We start from the raw sequence: 19,924 nt of genomic DNA, 5'->3' as shown, positions 1-19,924 counted from the left end.
GTCGTGTAGGTCCGGCTGGCCAATCTCAGCGACAGCTGGACGCCTGCCGGCCTGCCTTCCGCTTTCGACTTAACTTTTTTGCTGCCATTCGGACTGTTAAAATGGATCGTCCAAGACGGATGACATCCTGCTTTGAAAGGTTTATTAGGAATTAAAGCCAGTAAAACATCAGTAAAAAGTTAGCAAAGTCGAGCAAAATGTCTACAAACTATTATGGTGAAACTATATAAGGATCAAAATAAGTTAGTATTGACAAAAACAAGTGCTTTCAAGTGATATATTTTAGTCATGTATTCTTGGATATGTAAATTAAATAGTAAAATGAATATTTATAATTTTCCAAACCGTTTCTATTGCAATCAATTTTAGAGAAAGTGGAATTTATGTTGCGTTCACGTGCGCCGGTAAAGTTGACTCTTACCAATTGCCTAATGCAAGTGAGCCCTGTTTATGTGCGACTACACAAATCCAATTTCCTATAGTTACAGTACTCCCTGAAGGCATCATTTGACAATTGCTTGATTGGGCAAAACAACTTTCCGTGCCATATCGCGAGATGTGACCACTAAAAACAAAAACAAAACATAAGATGTGAAGCACAAACACATATAATTAAACATTTTCCCTCTATAAAAGATGCTTTCCGACGCAACTTCATTTCCCACCGGGCGCCATATTGTTGTCAAAACGAACTCGTGTGCATAAACGCATATTTTAATTCGCGACTCGTGAGCGAGATGTGACGAGAGTCACGTGCAGCTTCTAGTCAGCTGAAAACAAGGGGAAGTAGCTCCGAGCTAACGTGGCTAATACCCACACGAAGCTGGTCCCTATTCCAATGACACATTCAAGGGTTTGGACTTGTCGTCGTTATTTTGTATTTAAATTCGTGGACCAACTTTTCGACGGAGATATCCTGGAAAGAAGCGCTAATATCTTGGCAACTATTTAGCTACGCAGCTAACTGTTGTTGTGGTCCTTGGAGATACTTGACAGTCAAGACAAATTCGGGTTTATTTCCTCCTATTTAGTCTAGTTGTTTAGGGATAATCTACTCCGGTTAGTTCATGAAGGCACCACCACTACCACCGTGACCAGCGGCGACTGAGTGAACCACTTGAGCGTCTGTTTTTGGGTTGTAAATCGGTCAAGATGCACGACGCCTATGAGCCGGTTCCGATTTTGGAGAAGCTTCCACTCCAGATTGACTGTATGGCAGCCTGGGGTGGGTTTTAACCACAGATCGTGAGGCATTGACACAAATAAAGCTCAATATTATCTGAACGAAACGGAATGCATAGCTGTCACCATCATTGAACCAATACGTCATTGATTGGGATGTAAACAGTTCATTTATAACAAAATTATAGTGAATCATCAGACCCTACTTTACTGAAATTATGAACACATTTAAAGCAAGTTATATTTTCAGCTAAAGAAATCAAAATGTACATAAATTCTGCAGTTTTTTTGCTTTGATTGGATGATTGCTTAACCAAAACAACACTAATATTGCTTTTTTTTGCCTATAGAGGACTGGCTGCTTGTTGGAACCAAACCGGGACATCTCCTTTTGTACCGGATTAAAAAGGACGCAGGTAGAAACGGGATTACGAAACGTTCCAATTTTTCTTGCCAGATAGTTGCAATTATTTCTGTTTTTAGCCACCAATCTCTTCGAAGTCACACTAGAGAAATCTAACAAGCACTTTTCTAAGAAGATCCAGCAGGTACTAACTAGTATTAGTCACATAATTCTACCAAACATACCCTAATCTCTCCTATCTTTTGCAGCTCTACGTTGTTTCGCAGTACAAAATTCTCGTCAGTCTTCTCGGTAAGAGAGTCCCTTTTTTTTGCCAAAGCTATAGAAATCTATTCAAAATGAAAATGTTGTCATCATATCAGGCATTTCTATGGTCGGTGCAATGTTAGCAACGCAAAAATATTTTTCTAAACAAATTTCCACCCTTTAAAATCTATTTTTGTTTACATTTTTTGCGCACAGAAAACAACATCCACGTCCACGACCTGTTGACCTTCCAGCAAATTACCGTAGTATCCAAAGCTAAGGGAGCCACGCTATTTGTATGCGACTTTCTGGTAGGTTTTTCCTATTTTAAACTATCTCGCTAGGGGTGTTTAGCCTTAGCTTAGCATAAACGTTTTTGTTTTCAGCAAAGCAGTTCTGGAGAAGAAAAACTAAGAATGTGCGTCGCTGTAAAGAAGAAGTTGCAAATGTACTACTGGAAAGATCGAGAATTCCACGAACTGCAGGTATGTACAAATTGATATGCCAAATATTACAATCCTACAAATACTACAAGTTTTTACCACACTACTAAATACACATTTTGTATCAACAAAAATCCCAAAACAATGATGTTTTCCATCCACATTTTTGATTTGGTTTGTCATTGTTACTGTAAAAACGCACTATTGAAAAAAAGATAACAATTTGAAAAACATTAGCTATTATTGAGCTTCATTTTTGTCAATGCTTCTTGGAAAAAGGCTAAAAAAAATGGAGCAAAAAATTGAAAAAAATTCTTTACCCTCCATGAAATACAATTTTAGACATTTTATCGTTCTATACAAAGTCAAAAAATCTTATTAGATGAACTTAAACTTGCTTTTTAAATTGTTTTTGACTGTCCTTCAGGGAGATTTTGCCACTCCAGATATCCCAAAATCAATGGCCTGGTGCGAGAACTCCATCTGTGTGGGCTTCAAAAGAGACTACTACCTCATCCGGGTACTTCAATTTTACACTCCTTTTAAAGCTAAGCAAAATTTTCTTTGGATACGAAATGTATTTTCTACATTTGTCTTTAGATGGACGGTCGCGGCACCCTAAAGGAACTCTTTCCCACGGGCAAACAACTGGAGCCATTGGTGACGCCGCTATCCGACGGCAAGGTGGCCGTGGGACAAGACGATCTCACCGTGGTTCTGAACGAGGAGGGTGTTTGCACCCAAAAGTGTGCCCTGAATTGGACCGACATCCCCATAGCCATGGGTAAGACTTGGGACTTTTGAGCTTTTAATTATAGCGTTTAGCTTAGCATTCATTTTGATGAAGCCTAACAATTTTGACTGACAAGCCCTCCCTAATCTTTAGAGCACCAACCTCCATACATCATCGCCGTACTGCCCCGCTACGTGGAGATCCGGACTTTGGAGCCCCGACTTCTGGTCCAGAGCGTGGAACTGCAGAGGCCTCGCTTTATTACGTCCGCCGGGTTGGTACTGGCTAGCTTGGAAAGAAAAACAAGAGTTAAAATTAGCTCTCACACTTTCAATTTACATATTTTTGAAATGAAAACATATAACACTTTAATTTTGAAGGTTGACCATGAGCCTTATCCCATTTTCTTAGGGCAAACGTGGTCTATGTGGCCAGCAACCATTTTGTATGGCGTCTAGTCCCCGTGTCCATCGCAGCTCAAATCCGGCAACTGCTTCAGGACAAGCAATTTGAACTGGCTCTCCAATTGGCTGTAAGCACCCAAACATCATCTTTTCATTGTCTCCATCCATATTTTCCTTTTCCCTTCCTTCCAGGAAATGAAAGAGGATTCGGACGGAGAGAAAAAACAGCAAATCCACCACATCCAGAACCTGTTTGCCTTCAATCTCTTTTGCCAGAAGCGATTTGACGACTCCATGGAAGTTTTCGCAAAACTAGGAACGGGTACATTAAGACCCCCGACCCATAATTTGGTTTCCCTTTGAGTGCTCACCGCCATTTTTGCCCAGATCCCACCCACGTTATCGGGCTGTACCCAGACCTACTACCGTCCGACTACCGCCGGCAGTTGCACTACCCGGACCCCCTACCGGCGTTGTCTGGAGCCGAGTTGGAGAAAGCCCACTTGGCGTTGATCGATTACCTCACACAGGTGAGTTGTTTCCGCCTCCCCCAATCTGGAAGTCATGGCATTTTCCCCGGCAACAGAAACGCAGTCACCTGGTGAAACAACTCAACGATTCGGACCCGTCTACCACGTCGCCGCTGATGGAGGGCACGCCCACCATCAAGAGCCGCAAGAAGCTGCTGCAGATTATCGACACCACGTTGCTGAAGTGCTACCTGCATGTGGGTATACAAGGCAGAACTACAGAAAATATACAGTTATCCCTCAAATATTGCTATTAATGTGGAGAAAACATGGCCGTGATCATTGAAAAATTGCAAAGTAGTGTCATAACTATTGGTTTCTGGGTTAATTTCATTCTGGATTGATGGTGTTGGCCCTAAACAAAAGTCTGTTAAAATGACAAAATCAACATTTTTCTTCGTTTTGCGATGTAGACCAACGTAGCCTTGGTGTCCCCCCTCCTGCGCCTGGAAAACAACCACTGCCACATTGAAGAAAGCGAATACGTCCTGAAGAAAGCCCACAAATACAGCGAGCTGATCATTCTCTACGAGAAGAAAGGCCTTCACCAGAAAGGTAAGGCCTCCTTACCTCTACACAAAATGACTTTCCGGTCCTTAAACGGTCTCCTCAGCTCTGCAGGTTCTTCTGGACCAGTCCACCAAGGCAAACTCCCCACTGAAGGGCCATGAACGAACCGTCCAATACCTCCAAAGACTGGGTGAGCAACCACAGAAATTTGTTTTTTTACATATTTGCCCTGCTTTATTGACTCCGCCCACACAGGTGTGGAGAACCTGGGCATGATCTTCGAGTTTGCTCCCTGGGTGCTGAAGATTTGTCCAGAAGATGGGCTAAAGGTGGGTTTTCTTCATAAAGCACTCTTTGTATCGGTTCTGAATTAAGACTAATCCCTCCCCCAAATCCAGATCTTCACAGAGGACCTAACCGAGGTGGAGACATTGCCACGGGACGGGGTTCTCCACTTCCTCAAAGAAGGCTTTAAGGAACTTGCCATCCCATACTTGGAGCACATCATCTACGTGTGGGACGATAAGGGTCCAGAGTTCCACAACACCCTGATCCAGCTCTACTTGGAACGGGTCCAAGGCTTGATGAAGCAGTACCTCAACTCCCTACCAGAAGGTCTGGCCCGAAAACTGGATCCACGTGCCTTGTTGTTAACATGAAGCTAACGCTTTGACCTCAGGAGTGGCGGCGGTACCGGCCGGTACGGAACGAGGCGAGCTTGGAGAATTCCGGAACAAGTTGCTGTCCTTCCTGGACATTTCTAGCTGTTACGAACCAGGGCGACTCATCAGCGACTTCCCCTTCGACGGTAAGTAAAATGAAAAGGACAATCCTTTTCAATTGGGTTCTATGGCGAGGCCTCCAGACCATTTGGACTATGTCTTCCCAGGTCTACTGGAAGAACGGGCGCTGCTTCTGGGTCGCATGGGGAAGCACGAGCAGGCACTTTTCATCTACGTGCACGTTTTGAAGGACACACGCATGGCCGAAGAGTACGTACACGTGACCACATCGTCGCCGGACGTTTGGTCGCCGGTCAAATGGTGACAGAGAGACTTTGCCTCCTCTGTTTAGATACTGTCACAGCCACTACAGCAGCTCCGTTGAAAGCGATAAAGACGTGAGTGGGTCGGCGACAAAGCTCTGCCCATGCCGATGGATGTCCAATCTTCCACAGGTGTACCTGTCCCTGCTGAGGATGTACCTGTCCCCGCCGGACGCGCACTGCCTAGGGCCTATCAAGATGGAGCTTTCGGAACCCCGGGCCAATCTGCGGGCCGCCTTGAGGGTCCTGGAACTGCACCACGGGAAGCTGGACACCGCCAAGGTATGGACAATCGTCGTCTTGGAATTAAGAGGGGCGCTGAAGTGGTTTTTGTTCCTTCCCGACGCAGGCTATCGACCTCTTGCCGGCCAACACGCAGATTCGTGAGATTCAAGTCTTCCTGGAAAGCGTCCTGGAGGAGAAGGCCAAGAGGAAACGTGGCGATCAAGTGCTCAAGAGTCTGCTTCGGGCGGATTTTCTTAGGGTGAGTTTGGTAGGGTGGAGAGAAATGGGGTGACTTGATGGACTTTTTTTTGTTTTTAGGTGCAGGAGGAGCGTATCTTTCACCAGCAGGTCAAGTGTGTCATCACAGAAGAGAAGACGTGCAGAGTTTGCAAGAAGAAGATAGGAAACAGGTACACTTTTTTTTTCCTTGTCTGTCGGGGTTTTGCGGGCCATAGACGGTCTTGTCTTTTTCAATTAGGATCATTTGATTAAAAAAAAAAAATATATATATATATATATATATATTTTATTTTAACTTCTCAAAATTATCTTTTTTAACATATTTTTTTAATATATATTTTAAAATATATTTTTTCAAGTCATTAAACATGAATTGAATTGGTTATCAATTAGATATTGTTAAAGTAAGTTTTTTTGTTTGTTTGTTTTTGCAGCGCATTTGCCAGGTACCCCAACGGCGTGGTGGTCCACTACTTTTGCTGCAAAGACCGCAACGCCTGTCCTACAGAGTAAAAAACCCCAACACAACGTTTTTGTACACAAGAACTGGCAAAAACTGGAGATTTTTGGGGGTGGCTGAGGACGCTTCGACTGTTATGCCTTCTTTTGGGCACAAAATTGCTCAATTTCAACCCCAATTGTACATTTTCACGTCACCGAGATTATTTATTGCTTCATAGAAAATTGAAGGTCAAATGTTTCTTGCATCATTATTTAATGCCAAAAATGGATGGTTACATTTACATAAATGTTAGCGCACATGCTGCTCGAATTTTCTAACTTTGTTTTGAACGGTGTTTGCTTTCATTTCTAATAAACATTTTGCAAGCAGGATGTTTGACTGTTAGCCTTCAGACACAATAAAATAAAGCAAATTGCTTGCATTGTTGGTAATTCATGTTTTTATTGTTTTGGCAGTCATTTCTAATAGACATTTTGTAAGCATTATATTTGACTGTTAACCTTCAAAGACAATGAATTAAAGCAAATAGGTTGTAAAATGTCTATTTCATGTTATTAATGTGTTTTGGGGTTGTTATTAACAAGATATATTCCAATATTTTCATCTTTGAAATTTAATTTAGCACATTTTCTGGTTATAATTCAATATGTCCGTTCTATTTAGGTCCGGACTAAATATGCACTTTGACAAATGTTTGAGCCCCGTTCACACATGGAAAACATTTGAGTTGTTGACACCTAAAAACACAGTTTATTACCTTTCGTTTTTCGTTTCCCATGCCATTCTCTGGGGAAGCTAGCCCCCATGCTAACCATACTATAGTGTATTTTACCCCACTTTAACCAAAAGAATACCACAACTATTTAGACACACGTCATTTATCACAGTTTTATGAAACTTATTCGGTATAAAACAACAAAATAGAGTGCTTACCTGTGGATACTTGCTTGTATTTGGCGTGCTTCGTCTCGGTCGGATGGAGAACAATGGAGGCTTATACTGGCGGCGTTATTGTTATTCTAATTTTCTACACGACAGGTGTCAAACATTTACCGATAAAACTATTTAATACATTAGAGGGAAAAAACAACTAAAACGTCGGACGCCAGTTATGAGAGTAAAAAAGAAGAGGACGGAGGGCACGAAGACGCCGTGCGTCGGTGACTTCAATCAGTAGTATAGACATGTTACATTTTAGCTAGCAGCGAAATTCTATTAAAACTTAATTTTTTTGCGCTTTTTGTTTTACAAAAGAAAAAGACCGTGGGTTTTGTCTCAGACAAGTCCATGCATTCCAATTCAATAAAGTTAAATAGGGCCAAAATATCAATAAAAACTTTATTTGCAATTACCGCTTGACGCAACAGGTGGCAACACCAATGAAAAAAGTTGTTGTTTTTTAAATAAATGTGGAGACGATCATAAATGACGTCACATACACGCGTCAGTAGATTGCACAGCGACACCAAAAAAACTTCAGTGAAACACATAATAATGCTAACGTGATTAGTTAAAGCAACGGAATATGTGCGCACCCAAATTTGTATACCAAAAATAAAGAACCTTTAAAAAAAAAAAAGGTCAACCCACTAACATTTTTGTGGCATTGACTAAGTTAGACGTCCAAGTGTTTAGCAGGTCATTTAGGATGTTGAAAATAATGTATTCATTGCCTGGCAATACTGTTGAATTGGACGTCTATGGCTGTCAATGGCAACCAATGAGTTAAGCGGGTAAATTAGATTGTCTAAAAATAATATCGTTGATTCTCTGCTGACCCTCCCTTAATTAGCCACTGTGAGTTTATCCCTAGACGTCCAATGGTCAATCCAATGCATTTTAAAGTGAAAGTGTGGCAGCAAATGAACGGACATTTATTTGCAGCCAACTCTCCCACATTGAATGAATTGGCCTTAAAAATGTGAACCTGCTGCTGCCATCAGTTCATCACTTTCCATCTGTTTGATGTGGGAGCAAGCCAGCCCTCCCACTTCAAACAGATTGGACGCCTCTGGCCGTCAAGGGCAGCCAATAATTTACGCAGGGAGGAAAAAGATTTCCGCCACACGCTACATTCTCTTTGGGTGACCTCTCTTGTCGTCACTCCATCTTGGAGCGCTCCATTTTAGTTTTCAGGACTTCCTGCAATGATCCACCAAAAAAAGAAATATGCGGGTGAGAGATATCAGGGTTAAAATGGCGTCCAAAGATGGCGGAGTAGTTGTTTTTTTTTACCTCCTCTTCGTCCAACATGGCCGGCAGGGCTCTGTCAAAAGAGACAAACATTACAATTTTGGTAGGCATTATAAGACAATAAAAACAATGAAATAAAAATGCACGAAAAAAGGAGATATTTTTACAAATAAAAATGCACTTACACATCAGCAACTGTTGTGGGAATGTTCTCCTCCACCCATTTTAGGTCTTCATCCTAGCATTGAAATCACAACCACGGCAAAAAAATGTGGAACGTAAGTTAAACACTTCACTTAACTCAAACAAAGATAAGTTAGGATAATACCTCTTTACTCAGTAGCTTCTGGGAGCCATTGGTGTCCGGTTTGGATCCCCTCATCTTCATGCCCTCTTTGAAAAACAGTAGGAAACATGTATGAACGCATTTGTGCAAGTCTGTAAAAGAGGACCTTACCAAAGGCTTCGGTCAACATGGGCTCCTTGGCTTCGTCCTCGTCTTCTTCGTCGATCAGCGGCGAGTGGGAAAACCTACGCGGCAGATAGAAATGGAAGTCAGCACGAGCCTGATGGCGGATGAGGGGGACGGAGGGTGGGGACCTCTGGTTGTTGGCGGAAGGGCGGAGCAGCACCATGATGACCAGAAGGATGGTGGAGAAGAGCAGCCGCCAGAAGGCGTCGTCCACCCATAAGTCCCGCCAACTCTACAAGTGTGCACAATTTTGTAGAATATAGAGATATTTTTTTCCCTCCCCTTAAAAACCCTGTCATTTCCAAAATAAACCTGACTGACCTTCTGACAGTCCACCAGTTTGAAGACTTTAGTGGTCCAGACAATGAAGACGATGGAGGCTGAAGACAAAATTTAAAAAATCCCCAGGTATGGGCCAAGTAAAAATTAATCTACTAAATAAATCTCATCTAAAATTTGCTGGTGTGGAAGTTGGGGGGTCTCACCCAGCATGGAGAAGATGAGCGTGTTGGTGAAGTGCTGGTACAAAGACAGCTTGACCACGTTCCGGCGCAGCTTGAGCAGGCGGGTGGTTTGAGACAAGCTGATGAAGATGTGCTGGCATTGGAGTCAAGGAGCAATTGGAAAGAGGCGAGAACATTGGTATTGGTGTCGAGGCAAGGATATCCACCACATGACGCAGGAGTCGATGAGGGAGAGGCTGAGGTTGGCCACCAGGGCCACCGTGCCGTAAAAAGCCTGCAAAAATCAGAAAAAGGGGGGAAAATGTCAGTTTCAAAATAAAGGTATTAAAAAAAAACATTAAAATGTAGCGGTTCTATCCATTTTCTACCTCCCTTAAATTTAAATAAAGATTTCCCATTAATTTTCCACTTTTTTTCTTTAGAAATAAAATACAAAAATCAAATTAAAACCTAAAATGTAAAATAATATGGCCAATTTACATCAATAATGTCTCAAAACCATGATTCGAGCATAAAATTGATTAATTTGTAAAGAGTTTCTCAATGACGCGAACACCAAAAATATCCATAATTGACTTCTATGATAAAATATAGAACTGGACGTTTTGTGGACTTACACCCGTTACCCTGAGCACACCCTCCACCGAGGAAAAGAGCAAGTAGAGCGTCCCGACGGCGGCCAGCCGGTGCACCGTGGTCCCTAAACGTGGCCTAAAAAACCCAAAAAACAATAATAACACACACAGTACAAGTACAACAAAATACATATTGAATATTGTCCATGGTGCGTTATTACTTGACGATGCCGTAACCCAGGCTGACGATGAGGACCAGGATCCGAGCCAGGGACCGCTTCAACGCCGAAAGCAATTCAGCAAAAATCACGGCACCTTCCACTAAAAAAATATTTTTTAAAAAGTTAATTTGTTGCTTATGTTCTGTAACATGAACTGAAAGTCAAACTTATACTCCAGTGTGACTTAAATGTCTTAATTATGCATTTTTTGGCTGGTGCGACTTATAGTCCAGCAAATCCGCTATGTAAAGAATGGTTGTCAAACTGTGGTTAGCGGGCCAAACGGGAAAACAAACCATAATCTCCTCGGTAGCGGATGTTCTGGTACTCGGAGTAAAAGACGGCTTTTTCCAGCATCCCCAGGATGATGACGCCGCCGATCCAGAACTGGACTCGGAGAAGGTCTCGCCAGTAGCAGGCGCACCAGAAGAGCCAGAGGGCGCCAAAGAACACGTAGACGATGCACATGATCATGAAAAACTGAAAAAAATAAAAAAAATAAACAAATTCAAGCCTTGTATGAATACAGTAGTAGCTTGTTAAGCTAACAAATGCTAAATAGGAGTAAATTTGGAGTAACGTGACAGTAAAATTTAGTGTATTTTTCAATTAATTTGAACTATTCTTTTGTTCAAGTAATACTAATAACTGTGTTCAAGCTTTTGAGGACAAATTTCCATTTTACATATTTTTATCTCAAAATTATGCCTATTTATGTTTTTTTTTTTGTTGCATGATGCTTTTTGGACCTATTGGACTATTTTTCATGAAACATAATATCTAAATAAATGTACATACCATCATTTGAGGCCAATCAGCTGGTGAGGAATAATCATGTGGTCCCTTCATCTCCACTTTCACTGCAAAACAAAATTATATTTATTTATATGACGTTATTTTTTTCTAAGGAGGCAAAAGTGATGCTTCTCACTAGTAAAGGCGAAGTTGATCTGCTCGGCCGCAAATTCGTCTTCCTCCGTGCCGCGGTAGAACGGTTGAACTTTGACCATGAACAAGTAGGGACTGTCCTCCCACGCTTTGGCCACGGCGCCCAAGTCCTGAAATGAGGCTTTTCGAACCAGTGTCCGAGCGGCTTGGAGAAGAATAAAACCCTACTTACCGGTTTGTCTGGCCAGACGAAGCTCTGATTGGACGCATCGCTCTGGATCCAGTAAAAAATGATTTTAAAAAAAGTCAGAAATTTAGGTTTTCATTCAAACAAGTGGGTGAGACTCACTTTTGGGCTGGAAAGCGGTTGGTATGGATGGAAATCGGGATAGTACGCCTTTGTAGGGGGAAGACAAGAGTTTTGAAAGTTAGTAAAAAAGCAATTTGATGACATTTCAGAGGATTTATGCTTAGGAAAAATTAAATTTTACTGATGTGAAGGTTCGTTTTGCTTCTTTTTAATGTTGTGGAGCAAATTTGGCATCCTAATATACCAATATTAGCTTTCCAAGGTCAGTCATATATTTATTAAGAGTATTTTTTCCATAAAAATGAAAAAATGTTGGAGTTTAAAAAATAATAACAATAATAAAAAATGAAAATGAATGGAAACTCCAACCTTGGGCAAGAAGAGAGCGGAGCAATTCTCAAAGTAGACGTAGCCCTCGCTGTAGAAGCCGTTCCATCCCTCCTTGAGCATGTGCTTTATGGCAAACATGTTGATGGCCTTGTTGTCCTAAGAGAGAGACAAAAAGGACGCGGTGAGACGGCGGTGGCGGCGGCAGGTCGGCAGACTCCTTACGGGCGTGTTGAAGATCTCGTTGTAGCAGACGGAGGAGCGCAGGTACCAGCTGACGTTGAAGGCCAGATTTCGATCGCAGGCGCCAACATCGCCTTGGACTGTCGTCGAAAGAGAAAAACACAAATGTCAAAACAGAAATATGACCCGATACTGACTCCGTGTTGAACTATCTAATGTCATATTCTTGTCTTTACTCACATTTCATGTAGATTGTGGTGTTGGCATACAGCGTCTTCCGGAAGACGGCGTGCTGTGTCTAAATACACAAAAAAAGGAAGCCAATAAGGTTAAAAAAAAAAAAGTTCTTACCCTGGCCAAGACGCATCCTCCCACCCATTGGTTTATCACTAATAAACATCTAATCCATCACATGAATTGGAAACCTAGCATTATGAGTTAATCCATGACAGCAATTGCATGAGTCAAGTATACAATAATATAGCATTTCAAAACAACATAATTGTTGTTTACTTTCCCCCAAAATAAAAAGTGGTATCAGCAATTTAGGTTTCAACCAAAACCACAAAACCGGCTAACAAACAAAACATGACATGACCCTAACTCTCCAATGGCATATGTCATGCAAAAGTTACGTGCAAAAACCAAATCCCACAACAGGAAAAACTCGTTCCTAGCATGCCTAGTCAGTCTACCCGTGAAACCAATAAGAATATAACTCTAAAAACGTGAAGGAACCTCGAACAAAACGCTCAAAACGTATCCCATAAGCGCCACTGTTATTATTTGACAGCTAACCGGCTAACTCAACTGGCTAGCTGCGTTTTTTTAACAAACAAATCCCCCTGGTTTCTAAATGCGGCTGGGAAAAAGCGTGACACTGACCGTGTTGACGTCCACGTTCCATACGGAAACCTCCGCCGCATTGCCGGGGGTGAAAGCCGCCGTCAAAAGCAAGAGAAAGCGGAGAGAGAGCGCTGCGTTGCTAGGCATCTTTGGTGGCTCCTGTGGACGTTCGGGGCTTCGGCGCTTGGGGCTCGAGTATCCGCCTCCTCCCCCTTCTTCACGGATGTAGGAGGATATGAAGAGTGGCCGCTAGAGGGAGACAAACGCGAGCTTCGTTTACTGCAAGGTACATAATAATAACAAGAACTTTTTAAACAATTTAACCCTGTAATAGGTAAAGTAAATGACTACTTTTGGTCAAAAGAGAAAAACCAAATATATACACGTTTTAGTAAGGGTTATAAAAATATAATTAGAACATGAAAGGGTTAAAACTAAAGTTACCTGTGATCATGAGATGTCTCCTTTCCATGTTTCTAATTGGCATATTCAGATATGTTGACTTCCAGTCATGGTATCCACCTTCAAGAAAATACTTGTTTAATACATAGAAAAACACAATCTCATTTTTCTGGTGTAATATGGGAGAAAAACATCAATAAAACTTCGATACAGTTTGGACCGGGGGTAACTTTTTCCCACATTTTGCCTTTTTCCAAGAAAATGTCGTCCGGCGCTCCCACCAATGCGTTCTTGCTGAGACTGCTCGACGCTGAGCTCCATTGAGAGGCGCTTGAATGCCTTCTGCTGAGGCAGGGCATCCAGGGGGCATTCGGCAGCCATGCTTTGGATGGCCTCCGACATGGCCTGCTGGCCTTTGTGCCACCCAACAATGACCCACGCGCCATTGTGCGTCCCCCACGCACTCCAGCCTTTACAATACGCTTGAATGAACACTATCGGAACGTCACCGCCACTACGAGCCAATCAGGCACTTGTTCTTTGGATTTATGCCAGTCCGTCCGACTCGGACACTTCAGTCCGCCCACCCCTAAAAAAAAAAAACATACTTACACACATACCTTTACGCCACGGAAGGTGAACGAGTAGGGACGAGATGCCCTACACACCGTCTGGATTTTTCTGCGACCGGCTCATCCGGGAGCGAGAACGGCGCGATGGCGAGGGAACGTTGAACAAGCCGCTGCGTTTCAACGGGCAGGATTTTGGAGCCCTGCGGCTGGAGTTGAGTCGGCGAGGGACGCTTTTCGAAGACCAATCGTTTCCGGCTAATATCGAGTCGTTGGGATTCAGGGAGCTGGGACATAAGTCCAACAAAGTCAGGAACATCGTCTGGAAGAGACCTAAGGTAAAAAGAAGAGGCTATATTAGGAAGTTTCACTTGGAGAAAAAAAGTAGTAGTACTTTACCATAGTTTTTGGGAATAGTAGATAAAACATAGGTTTCAATACAGTGTAGGTCGCATTTTCTAGGGGAATTTTGTTGAAAAAGAGTAATAATGTCAGTAACAGTATAAACAGTTGACCAAAACAAGACTATAATTGGTTTAATGTGATTTTTGTGCAGGAAATTAGCGAGAACCCACAGTTCATTGTTGGAGGAGCCAGTCGGACTGACATTTGCCAGGGAGATCTTGGTATGTTCAATTACTCAATAATATGATATCACTTATTTTTTATTTAAAAATGAATAGCTCTCTATGCACTGATACATTTTTTTTCTAGATACTCATACTTGGTCGTGTCGTACTCATACAACGTTTTTAGCAAAATATACTATATATGTTTTGTTTTTAACTGAATGAATACATACCTAATTACATGTTAAATGCTTGATAACACGGCTTGGTGATACACATCTTAATTACATTTGTAAAACGGGAGGAAAAATAACACTTTGCGAGAGCCCATTCAATGTCGTCATTCCCCATTGATACTTTAGCTTAGCTCGCATGCTAACCAATTTTGTTAATAGTTTATATAAGTTCGCTAGCCTACTTTTCCCTATTTTACCAGCCTAGCACAAAGCTAACATCTTTAACAATGCTCATATCAATATCATTGTTCACAACACGCCAAGTCTTTGCTGTAATTACCGTGTATTTACATTTCTATACCACTTAAAGCGCAGGCTGTAATAGCGAAAATACGACCATAAAATGAGCGAAAAAAAGGCTATTTTGCTCCAAACACACCAGGACTAAAGTCTATAACTTACCACTTGACAAAACAAATATAAATTCACTTTTAGTGTACTTTTTACCCACCTTTACTGTGTTCGTCTTCGTCTTTGTTGTCTTCTTCTTTGTCACGGCAGCCATTTTGTGAAGGGCAACAGGTGTTCTATTAAAGCAGCATACGAAAAACATACATATAAATGTTTTTTTATTTTTATTTTTTAAAACAGAGTAGCGGACCCATATTATAATGAAATATGGTTGTAAACTGAAAATACATTGCTGCAATATTTATTAGTAGTCCTCATAACAATGTGCAATATTTATAAGGAAGTAGTCCTCATAACAATGACTGCATTTCAGTGCCATATTGGAACGCTAGTTTTAGTGCGTCATAAACGATAAAACATTGTAACAAGCTGAAATCTGACCGCAAACTATTTCATTTAGGGGCATTTAATGACCACATAAAAACACTTTGCGTTAGCAAAAGAAAATAATATTATTTTCTTCATTATTGTCAGTTATTAGCAGAAAATATCAACATAGCTCAAGTATAACCACTGTTATGATGTACATGACCTTCCACACAGGTGATTGTTGGCTCCTAGCGGCCATCGCCTGCCTGACCCTCAACGAAAAACTCCTCTACCGAGTTGTTCCCGCAGACCAGAGTTTCATCCAAGACTACGCTGGAATATTCCACTTCCAGGTGGGCCGACCAAAGGCCTTGGAGACCATTCAAATGACCTACCTCACCCGTATCCATCTCCTCACCTGCAGTTCTGGCGCTATGGCGATTGGGTGGACGTGGTCATCGATGACCGCATCCCGACCTTCAACAACCAGCTGGTTTTCACCAAGTCGGCGGAGAGGAACGAGTTCTGGAGTGCATTACTGGAGAAGGCCTATGCAAAGTGAGTCTTCCCAAGTGAACTGGACTTACCATTGTTTTTGTAGTTGTCCAAAAAACTGAATGACGACCCCCTTATTAGACTCCACGGCTCCTACGAAGCCCTGAAGGGTGGCAACACCACGGAGGCCATGGAGGACTTTACAGGCGGGGTGACGGAGTTCTACGAGATGAGGGAAGCCCCCAGAGACCTGTTCAAGATCATGAAGAAGGCTCTGGAGAGAGGTTCCCTCATGGGTTGCTCTATTGACGTGAGTCCACCTGGCTTGTATCTGAGAAGAAGAACCATTTTAAAAACTCTTAGAGCACCAACGATATGCATTGACAGTCTCTGGTCCCCGCTCGCTTCGAGACCAGGACCTCCACCGGCCTGGTGAAAGGCCATGCCTACTCCGTGACGGCGGTAGATGAGGTAAGAGGGCCGGATTGTGTTGTTGGAGAAGGTCTTAGGAGTTGACCCCTTGGTCTGGGTCTCCCCCAGTGCCGGGCTTCGCAGCACAGGGACTCCAGAGTCCGCCTGGTGCGTCTCAGGAACCCTTGGGGCCAGGTGGAGTGGAACGGACCCTGGAGTGACAAGTCAGCGTCCTCGCGGGAGACATTTTGGGGCAAAATCTAGACCAGACTTGGGCTTTTCTAGACGACAAACTGCTTTCACGGACTCTTCTCTTACAGCTCAAAGGAGTGGTCCATGCTGTCCAAGGCCGAGAAGGAGAAGCTACAACATCAGAGTGCGGAGGACGGCGAGTTCTGGTAACGTGGACAACAACGTTTTAGCTTAGCATATTTAGAACTTTGCTACTTTCCAGGATGTCCTTTGAGGACTTTAAGAAGAACTTCACCAAGATCGAGATCTGTAACTTGACCCCGGACGCCTTGGAGGACGATAAGATCCACAAGTGGACCGTCTCCGTCAACGAGGGTCGTTGGGTTCGGGGGTGCTCGGCCGGAGGCTGCAGGAACTACCCCGGTACGCCATTAATAATGGCGGGATTACTATAGATATTAAATGTATCCCTTTGCCCCGCCTCCAGAGACTTTCTGGACCAACCCACAGTACCGCCTACGTCTGCTAGAGGAGGACGACGACCCCGAGGACAACGAGGTGGGGTGCACTTTCGTGGTGGCTCTAATGCAGAAGAATCGGCGGAAGGAACGCAGGATGGGCGCCAACTTGTTCACCATCGGCTTCGCCATCTACGAGGTTCGTCGCACTTTCTGACACGACGGTTAAATGATGCAAAGAAATAAGTATTCAAACTTTGAGGTCGCAACCATTGATTGACAGGTCCCCAAGGAGGTAGGTCCCGCCCCCCGCCAGGACGCCAGAGTTCCCACGGGAGCGCTTTTGCGTCCCGTTGCAGATGCACGGCAACAAGCAGCACATGTCCAAAGAGTTCTTTGTGGTGAGTGCGTCCAAGGCGCGCTGCAAGTCGTACATCAACCTCCGCGAGGTCACCCAGCGCTTCCGTCTGAGCCCCGGCGAGTACGTCATCGTGCCGTCCACTTACGAGCCGCACCAGGAAGGCCAGTTCATCCTGCGCGTCTTCTCCGAAAAGAAGAATACGTCAGAGTGAGTGGTCGCCTGCCACGATGGGTCTCCGGCGACCAATCGAGGGGTTTTCGGGGGAATGTTAATGTTGAACTTTTGGAGGCGGATCCATTTTTAACAGAAATCTCGTCCGAGTTTTTTGTTTTAGCCAATTGGCCAGCGTACAAATTTTTGTTGTTGTCATGGTCGGTTACCGTGGTGATGGCTAATTTGTCGGTCTTCTTTTTAGGGAAATTGAGAACCGGATTGAGGCTGACCATCCGGTGGTGAGTCGTCTCTTTTATTATTATTATTAATTTTTAAATTTGACCCAATTTGCTCCAGCACCCCCATGACCCTTGTGAGGATAGGCGGTTAAGAAAGACAATGAAGGAATTGGACCAAAAATGACATTAAGTTAAATTATCAAATGGATTCAAGATTGTCTGCCATTTTTACCAATTACATCCTCCATGTTTGTTTCCCTCCACGCCACTAGCCGGCGCCAAACTCTGCAGAGGAGGAGAGCGAGGAGGACCGGCAGTTCCAGAACATTTTTCAGGAGATAGCGGGCGATGTGAGTCCTAAAAAAAAAAAAAAAACAACCAAAAAACACAAGCACAAATGCACAAGTAAAGGTGTCCAATCCCTTTTGACCAACATCCCAGTCAAAAGAGATTGGACGCCAACCTCCTTCCCCTCTGTGCAGGACTTGGAGATCACAGCCAACGAGCTGAAAAAAGTCTTGCGAACAATCGTAGCCAAACGTGAGTGATTTGAATGGATTTGGCGTAAAATATAACGTGAAATAATAAAGTCCACCGGAAGGGCAAATGACGGCCGTGTCCACCACGCGCTGCAGACAAGAACTTGACCACGGACGGCTTCAGTTTGGAGAGCTGTAGAAGCATGATAGCTCTCATGGACGTATCCTTTGTATCGAGTCGTTATCCCGACCAATGGGATGCTTCCGTTGTTTACAACAACAACAAAAAACTAAATAAAACTAAGAATTTTAGGAGATCCCAGCCTTAAATTGCGCAATCTCAGATGGACGGGACAGGTCGCCTCAACCTTCAGGAGTTCCGCCATCTTTGGAATAAAATCAAGCAATGGCAGGTTAGCAAGTGCGTACATTTCTTTCCCTGCCGACCCTCCCACACTCAGCTTCCTTGCCCCATCTCCGGCGCCCTCTGCAGGAAATCTTCAGGCACTACAACCCAGATCCATCGGGAAGCATCAACAGCTACGAGATGAGGAACGCCGTCAACGACGCGGGTAGGGGGGCGCCATCTTGACATGGCGGCGGCCATCTTCCACAACTCAACTTCTATCCTTCGCTATGATTTTTTTTTTTGTTGTTGTTTTTTTTGTCACTGCGCAGTCATGTCTCTTATGTCCCGCTCAGGCTTCCGCCTCAATAACCAGCTGTATGACATCATCAGTATGCGCTACGCCAACGAGAGCATGAACGTAGACTTGGACAGCTTCGTTAGCTGTTTGGTGCGCCTGGAGGCCATGTTTAGTAAGTTCTAGGAGGCCATTTTAGTGGAGATGCTCAGTGGAGATGAACTTTTTTTTCTCTTGACCACTAGGGGCGTTTCAGGCCTTTGACCAGGACGGCGATGGCACCATTCGCCTATGCGTTCTCGAGGTAAGAAGGCCACACCCTTTTTTTTTACCCAATTGGGTGCCAATAACCACATTTTTGCACCATTTGCGGCTAAAACATGGGTTTTTTACTATCCTCAGTGGCTCCAGTTGACCATGTACGCCTAGAGATGGCGTCTAGAGTGAAGACCAGCACGCCAGCCAAGACTTTACCTCATCACTGTCACCCACTCCAGGCCATTGGCATCCCACAACCCGCCTTTCCGGCCATTTGCGACCACCACGACTTTGTGCTTGTCCTCCCCGCCGCGTGTTTACTTTGTTTCCACTCAGGCATCAACACACACTCACACAACCACGACCTCTTTTGATATCAGGCCGAGAACTCACAGTGAACAACTTTGTCCAACTATTATTATTTTGTTTTTGTTGACATCCACGTTTCAGGTTTCCGTGAAGAAAACGTGGCCGTCAAAGTTTGGACTGCTGCTTTTTTGTCGTGATTTTTTTTCTCTTTTATCCTATTTAAGGTTTAAGTCACATGAGTGTCATGCATTTTTTCCAAGTATATTATAATTATTCCCAGCCAAAAAATGGATATGTGTAAAGTCATGCGGTTGACGTTGTTCACAAAGAGTTTGGGAGAAGTAGATCGCCGTAATGTTGCTAAATCATTAAAATTATTCATTCATTTAAATTGTGAAATGCTGCTGTTATGCTATTTCATTATTTGGGGGATATTTTGGAATTTATACGAGGTTTTAGAATGAAAACTACTTTGGTTATGATGCCTCAGTTAATGGAGTCAGTTTAGCTGCCTCTAGTGGTGAAGGTGAGAACTGCAACAAAATGAAGGCTAAAATGAAGCTTC

The 19,924-nt window shown here is 43.3% G+C and overlaps 3 protein-coding genes across 3 annotated transcripts; 2 read left to right on the top strand and 1 right to left on the bottom strand.

Moving 5' to 3' along the window:
- The first annotated feature begins 716 nt into the window (after nucleotides 1-716).
- vps39 (VPS39 subunit of HOPS complex) lies at nucleotides 717-6,806 on the top strand. Its single transcript, XM_077731960.1, has 24 exons — nucleotides 717-1,225; nucleotides 1,533-1,598; nucleotides 1,666-1,730; nucleotides 1,795-1,837; nucleotides 2,009-2,103; nucleotides 2,179-2,277; nucleotides 2,663-2,755; nucleotides 2,836-3,019; nucleotides 3,122-3,242; nucleotides 3,380-3,500; nucleotides 3,565-3,694; nucleotides 3,760-3,902; nucleotides 3,959-4,099; nucleotides 4,316-4,457; nucleotides 4,516-4,602; nucleotides 4,668-4,741; nucleotides 4,811-5,027; nucleotides 5,092-5,220; nucleotides 5,302-5,404; nucleotides 5,487-5,532; nucleotides 5,590-5,739; nucleotides 5,807-5,941; nucleotides 6,001-6,092; nucleotides 6,357-6,806. Exons 1-24 carry the CDS (start codon nucleotides 1,153-1,155, stop codon nucleotides 6,433-6,435), a joined length of 2,628 nt encoding a protein of 875 aa, XP_077588086.1. The 5' UTR covers nucleotides 717-1,152; the 3' UTR covers nucleotides 6,436-6,806.
- A 903-nt stretch (nucleotides 6,807-7,709) lies between these two features.
- Nucleotides 7,710-15,161, bottom strand: LOC144206802 (transmembrane protein 87A-like). Its single transcript, XM_077731961.1, has 24 exons — nucleotides 15,092-15,161; nucleotides 14,235-14,293; nucleotides 13,887-14,168; nucleotides 13,309-13,386; nucleotides 12,904-13,113; nucleotides 12,259-12,316; nucleotides 12,061-12,158; nucleotides 11,878-11,994; nucleotides 11,548-11,595; nucleotides 11,431-11,472; nucleotides 11,242-11,368; nucleotides 11,109-11,170; nucleotides 10,607-10,790; nucleotides 10,311-10,410; nucleotides 10,132-10,225; nucleotides 9,717-9,788; nucleotides 9,536-9,644; nucleotides 9,372-9,430; nucleotides 9,179-9,282; nucleotides 9,036-9,109; nucleotides 8,907-8,971; nucleotides 8,764-8,816; nucleotides 8,621-8,651; nucleotides 7,710-8,527 (listed from the first exon to the last, which is right to left on the bottom strand). The coding sequence occupies exons 5-24, from the start codon at nucleotides 13,009-13,011 to the stop codon at nucleotides 8,486-8,488; spliced, it is 1,647 nt and encodes a 548-aa protein (XP_077588087.1). The 5' UTR covers nucleotides 13,012-13,113; nucleotides 13,309-13,386; nucleotides 13,887-14,168; nucleotides 14,235-14,293; nucleotides 15,092-15,161; the 3' UTR covers nucleotides 7,710-8,485.
- On the top strand, nucleotides 13,850-19,705 carry capn3a (calpain 3a, (p94)). Its single transcript, XM_077731962.1, is given in 19 exon segments — nucleotides 13,850-14,173; nucleotides 14,392-14,461; nucleotides 15,595-15,713; nucleotides 15,785-15,918; nucleotides 15,997-16,165; nucleotides 16,243-16,317; nucleotides 16,396-16,490; nucleotides 16,587-16,664; nucleotides 16,721-16,881; nucleotides 16,946-17,143; nucleotides 17,283-17,484; nucleotides 17,693-17,729; nucleotides 17,942-18,209; nucleotides 18,305-18,369; nucleotides 18,493-18,561; nucleotides 18,642-18,720; nucleotides 18,851-18,967; nucleotides 19,038-19,096; nucleotides 19,195-19,705. Coding segments are annotated over 19 exon segments (2,274 nt in total). The 5' UTR covers nucleotides 13,850-13,921; the 3' UTR covers nucleotides 19,222-19,705.
- The last annotated feature ends 219 nt before the right edge of the window (nucleotides 19,706-19,924 follow it).

This window comes from Stigmatopora nigra, chromosome 13 (assembly GCF_051989575.1).
Source record: "Stigmatopora nigra isolate UIUO_SnigA chromosome 13, RoL_Snig_1.1, whole genome shotgun sequence".
NCBI lineage: Eukaryota > Metazoa > Chordata > Actinopteri > Syngnathiformes > Syngnathidae > Stigmatopora > Stigmatopora nigra.
This window is presented reverse-complemented; position numbering and strand designations above follow the sequence as displayed.

Excerpts from the sequence above, each read along its gene's own strand:
- vps39 (XM_077731960.1), top strand. The coding sequence starts at position 1,153 with ATGCACGACGCCTATGAGCCGGTTCCGATTTTGGAGAAGCTTCCACTC. Across the intron at positions 2,756-2,835 it reads GAGACTACTACCTCATCCGG|ATGGACGGTCGCGGCACCCT; the intron begins GTACTTCAATTT and ends ATTTGTCTTTAG. Across the intron at positions 5,942-6,000 it reads TTCGGGCGGATTTTCTTAGG|GTGCAGGAGGAGCGTATCTT; the intron begins GTGAGTTTGGTA and ends TTTTGTTTTTAG.
- LOC144206802 (XM_077731961.1), bottom strand. The coding sequence starts at position 13,011 with ATGCCTAGCAACGCAGCGCTCTCTCTCCGCTTTCTCTTGCTTTTGACG. Across the intron at positions 9,789-10,131 it reads GTGTGCTCAGGGTAACGGGT|GCTTTTTACGGCACGGTGGC; the intron begins GTAAGTCCACAA and ends TGATTTTTGCAG. Across the intron at positions 8,528-8,620 it reads CCATGTTGGACGAAGAGGAG|GAAGTCCTGAAAACTAAAAT; the intron begins GTAAAAAAAAAC and ends GGATCATTGCAG.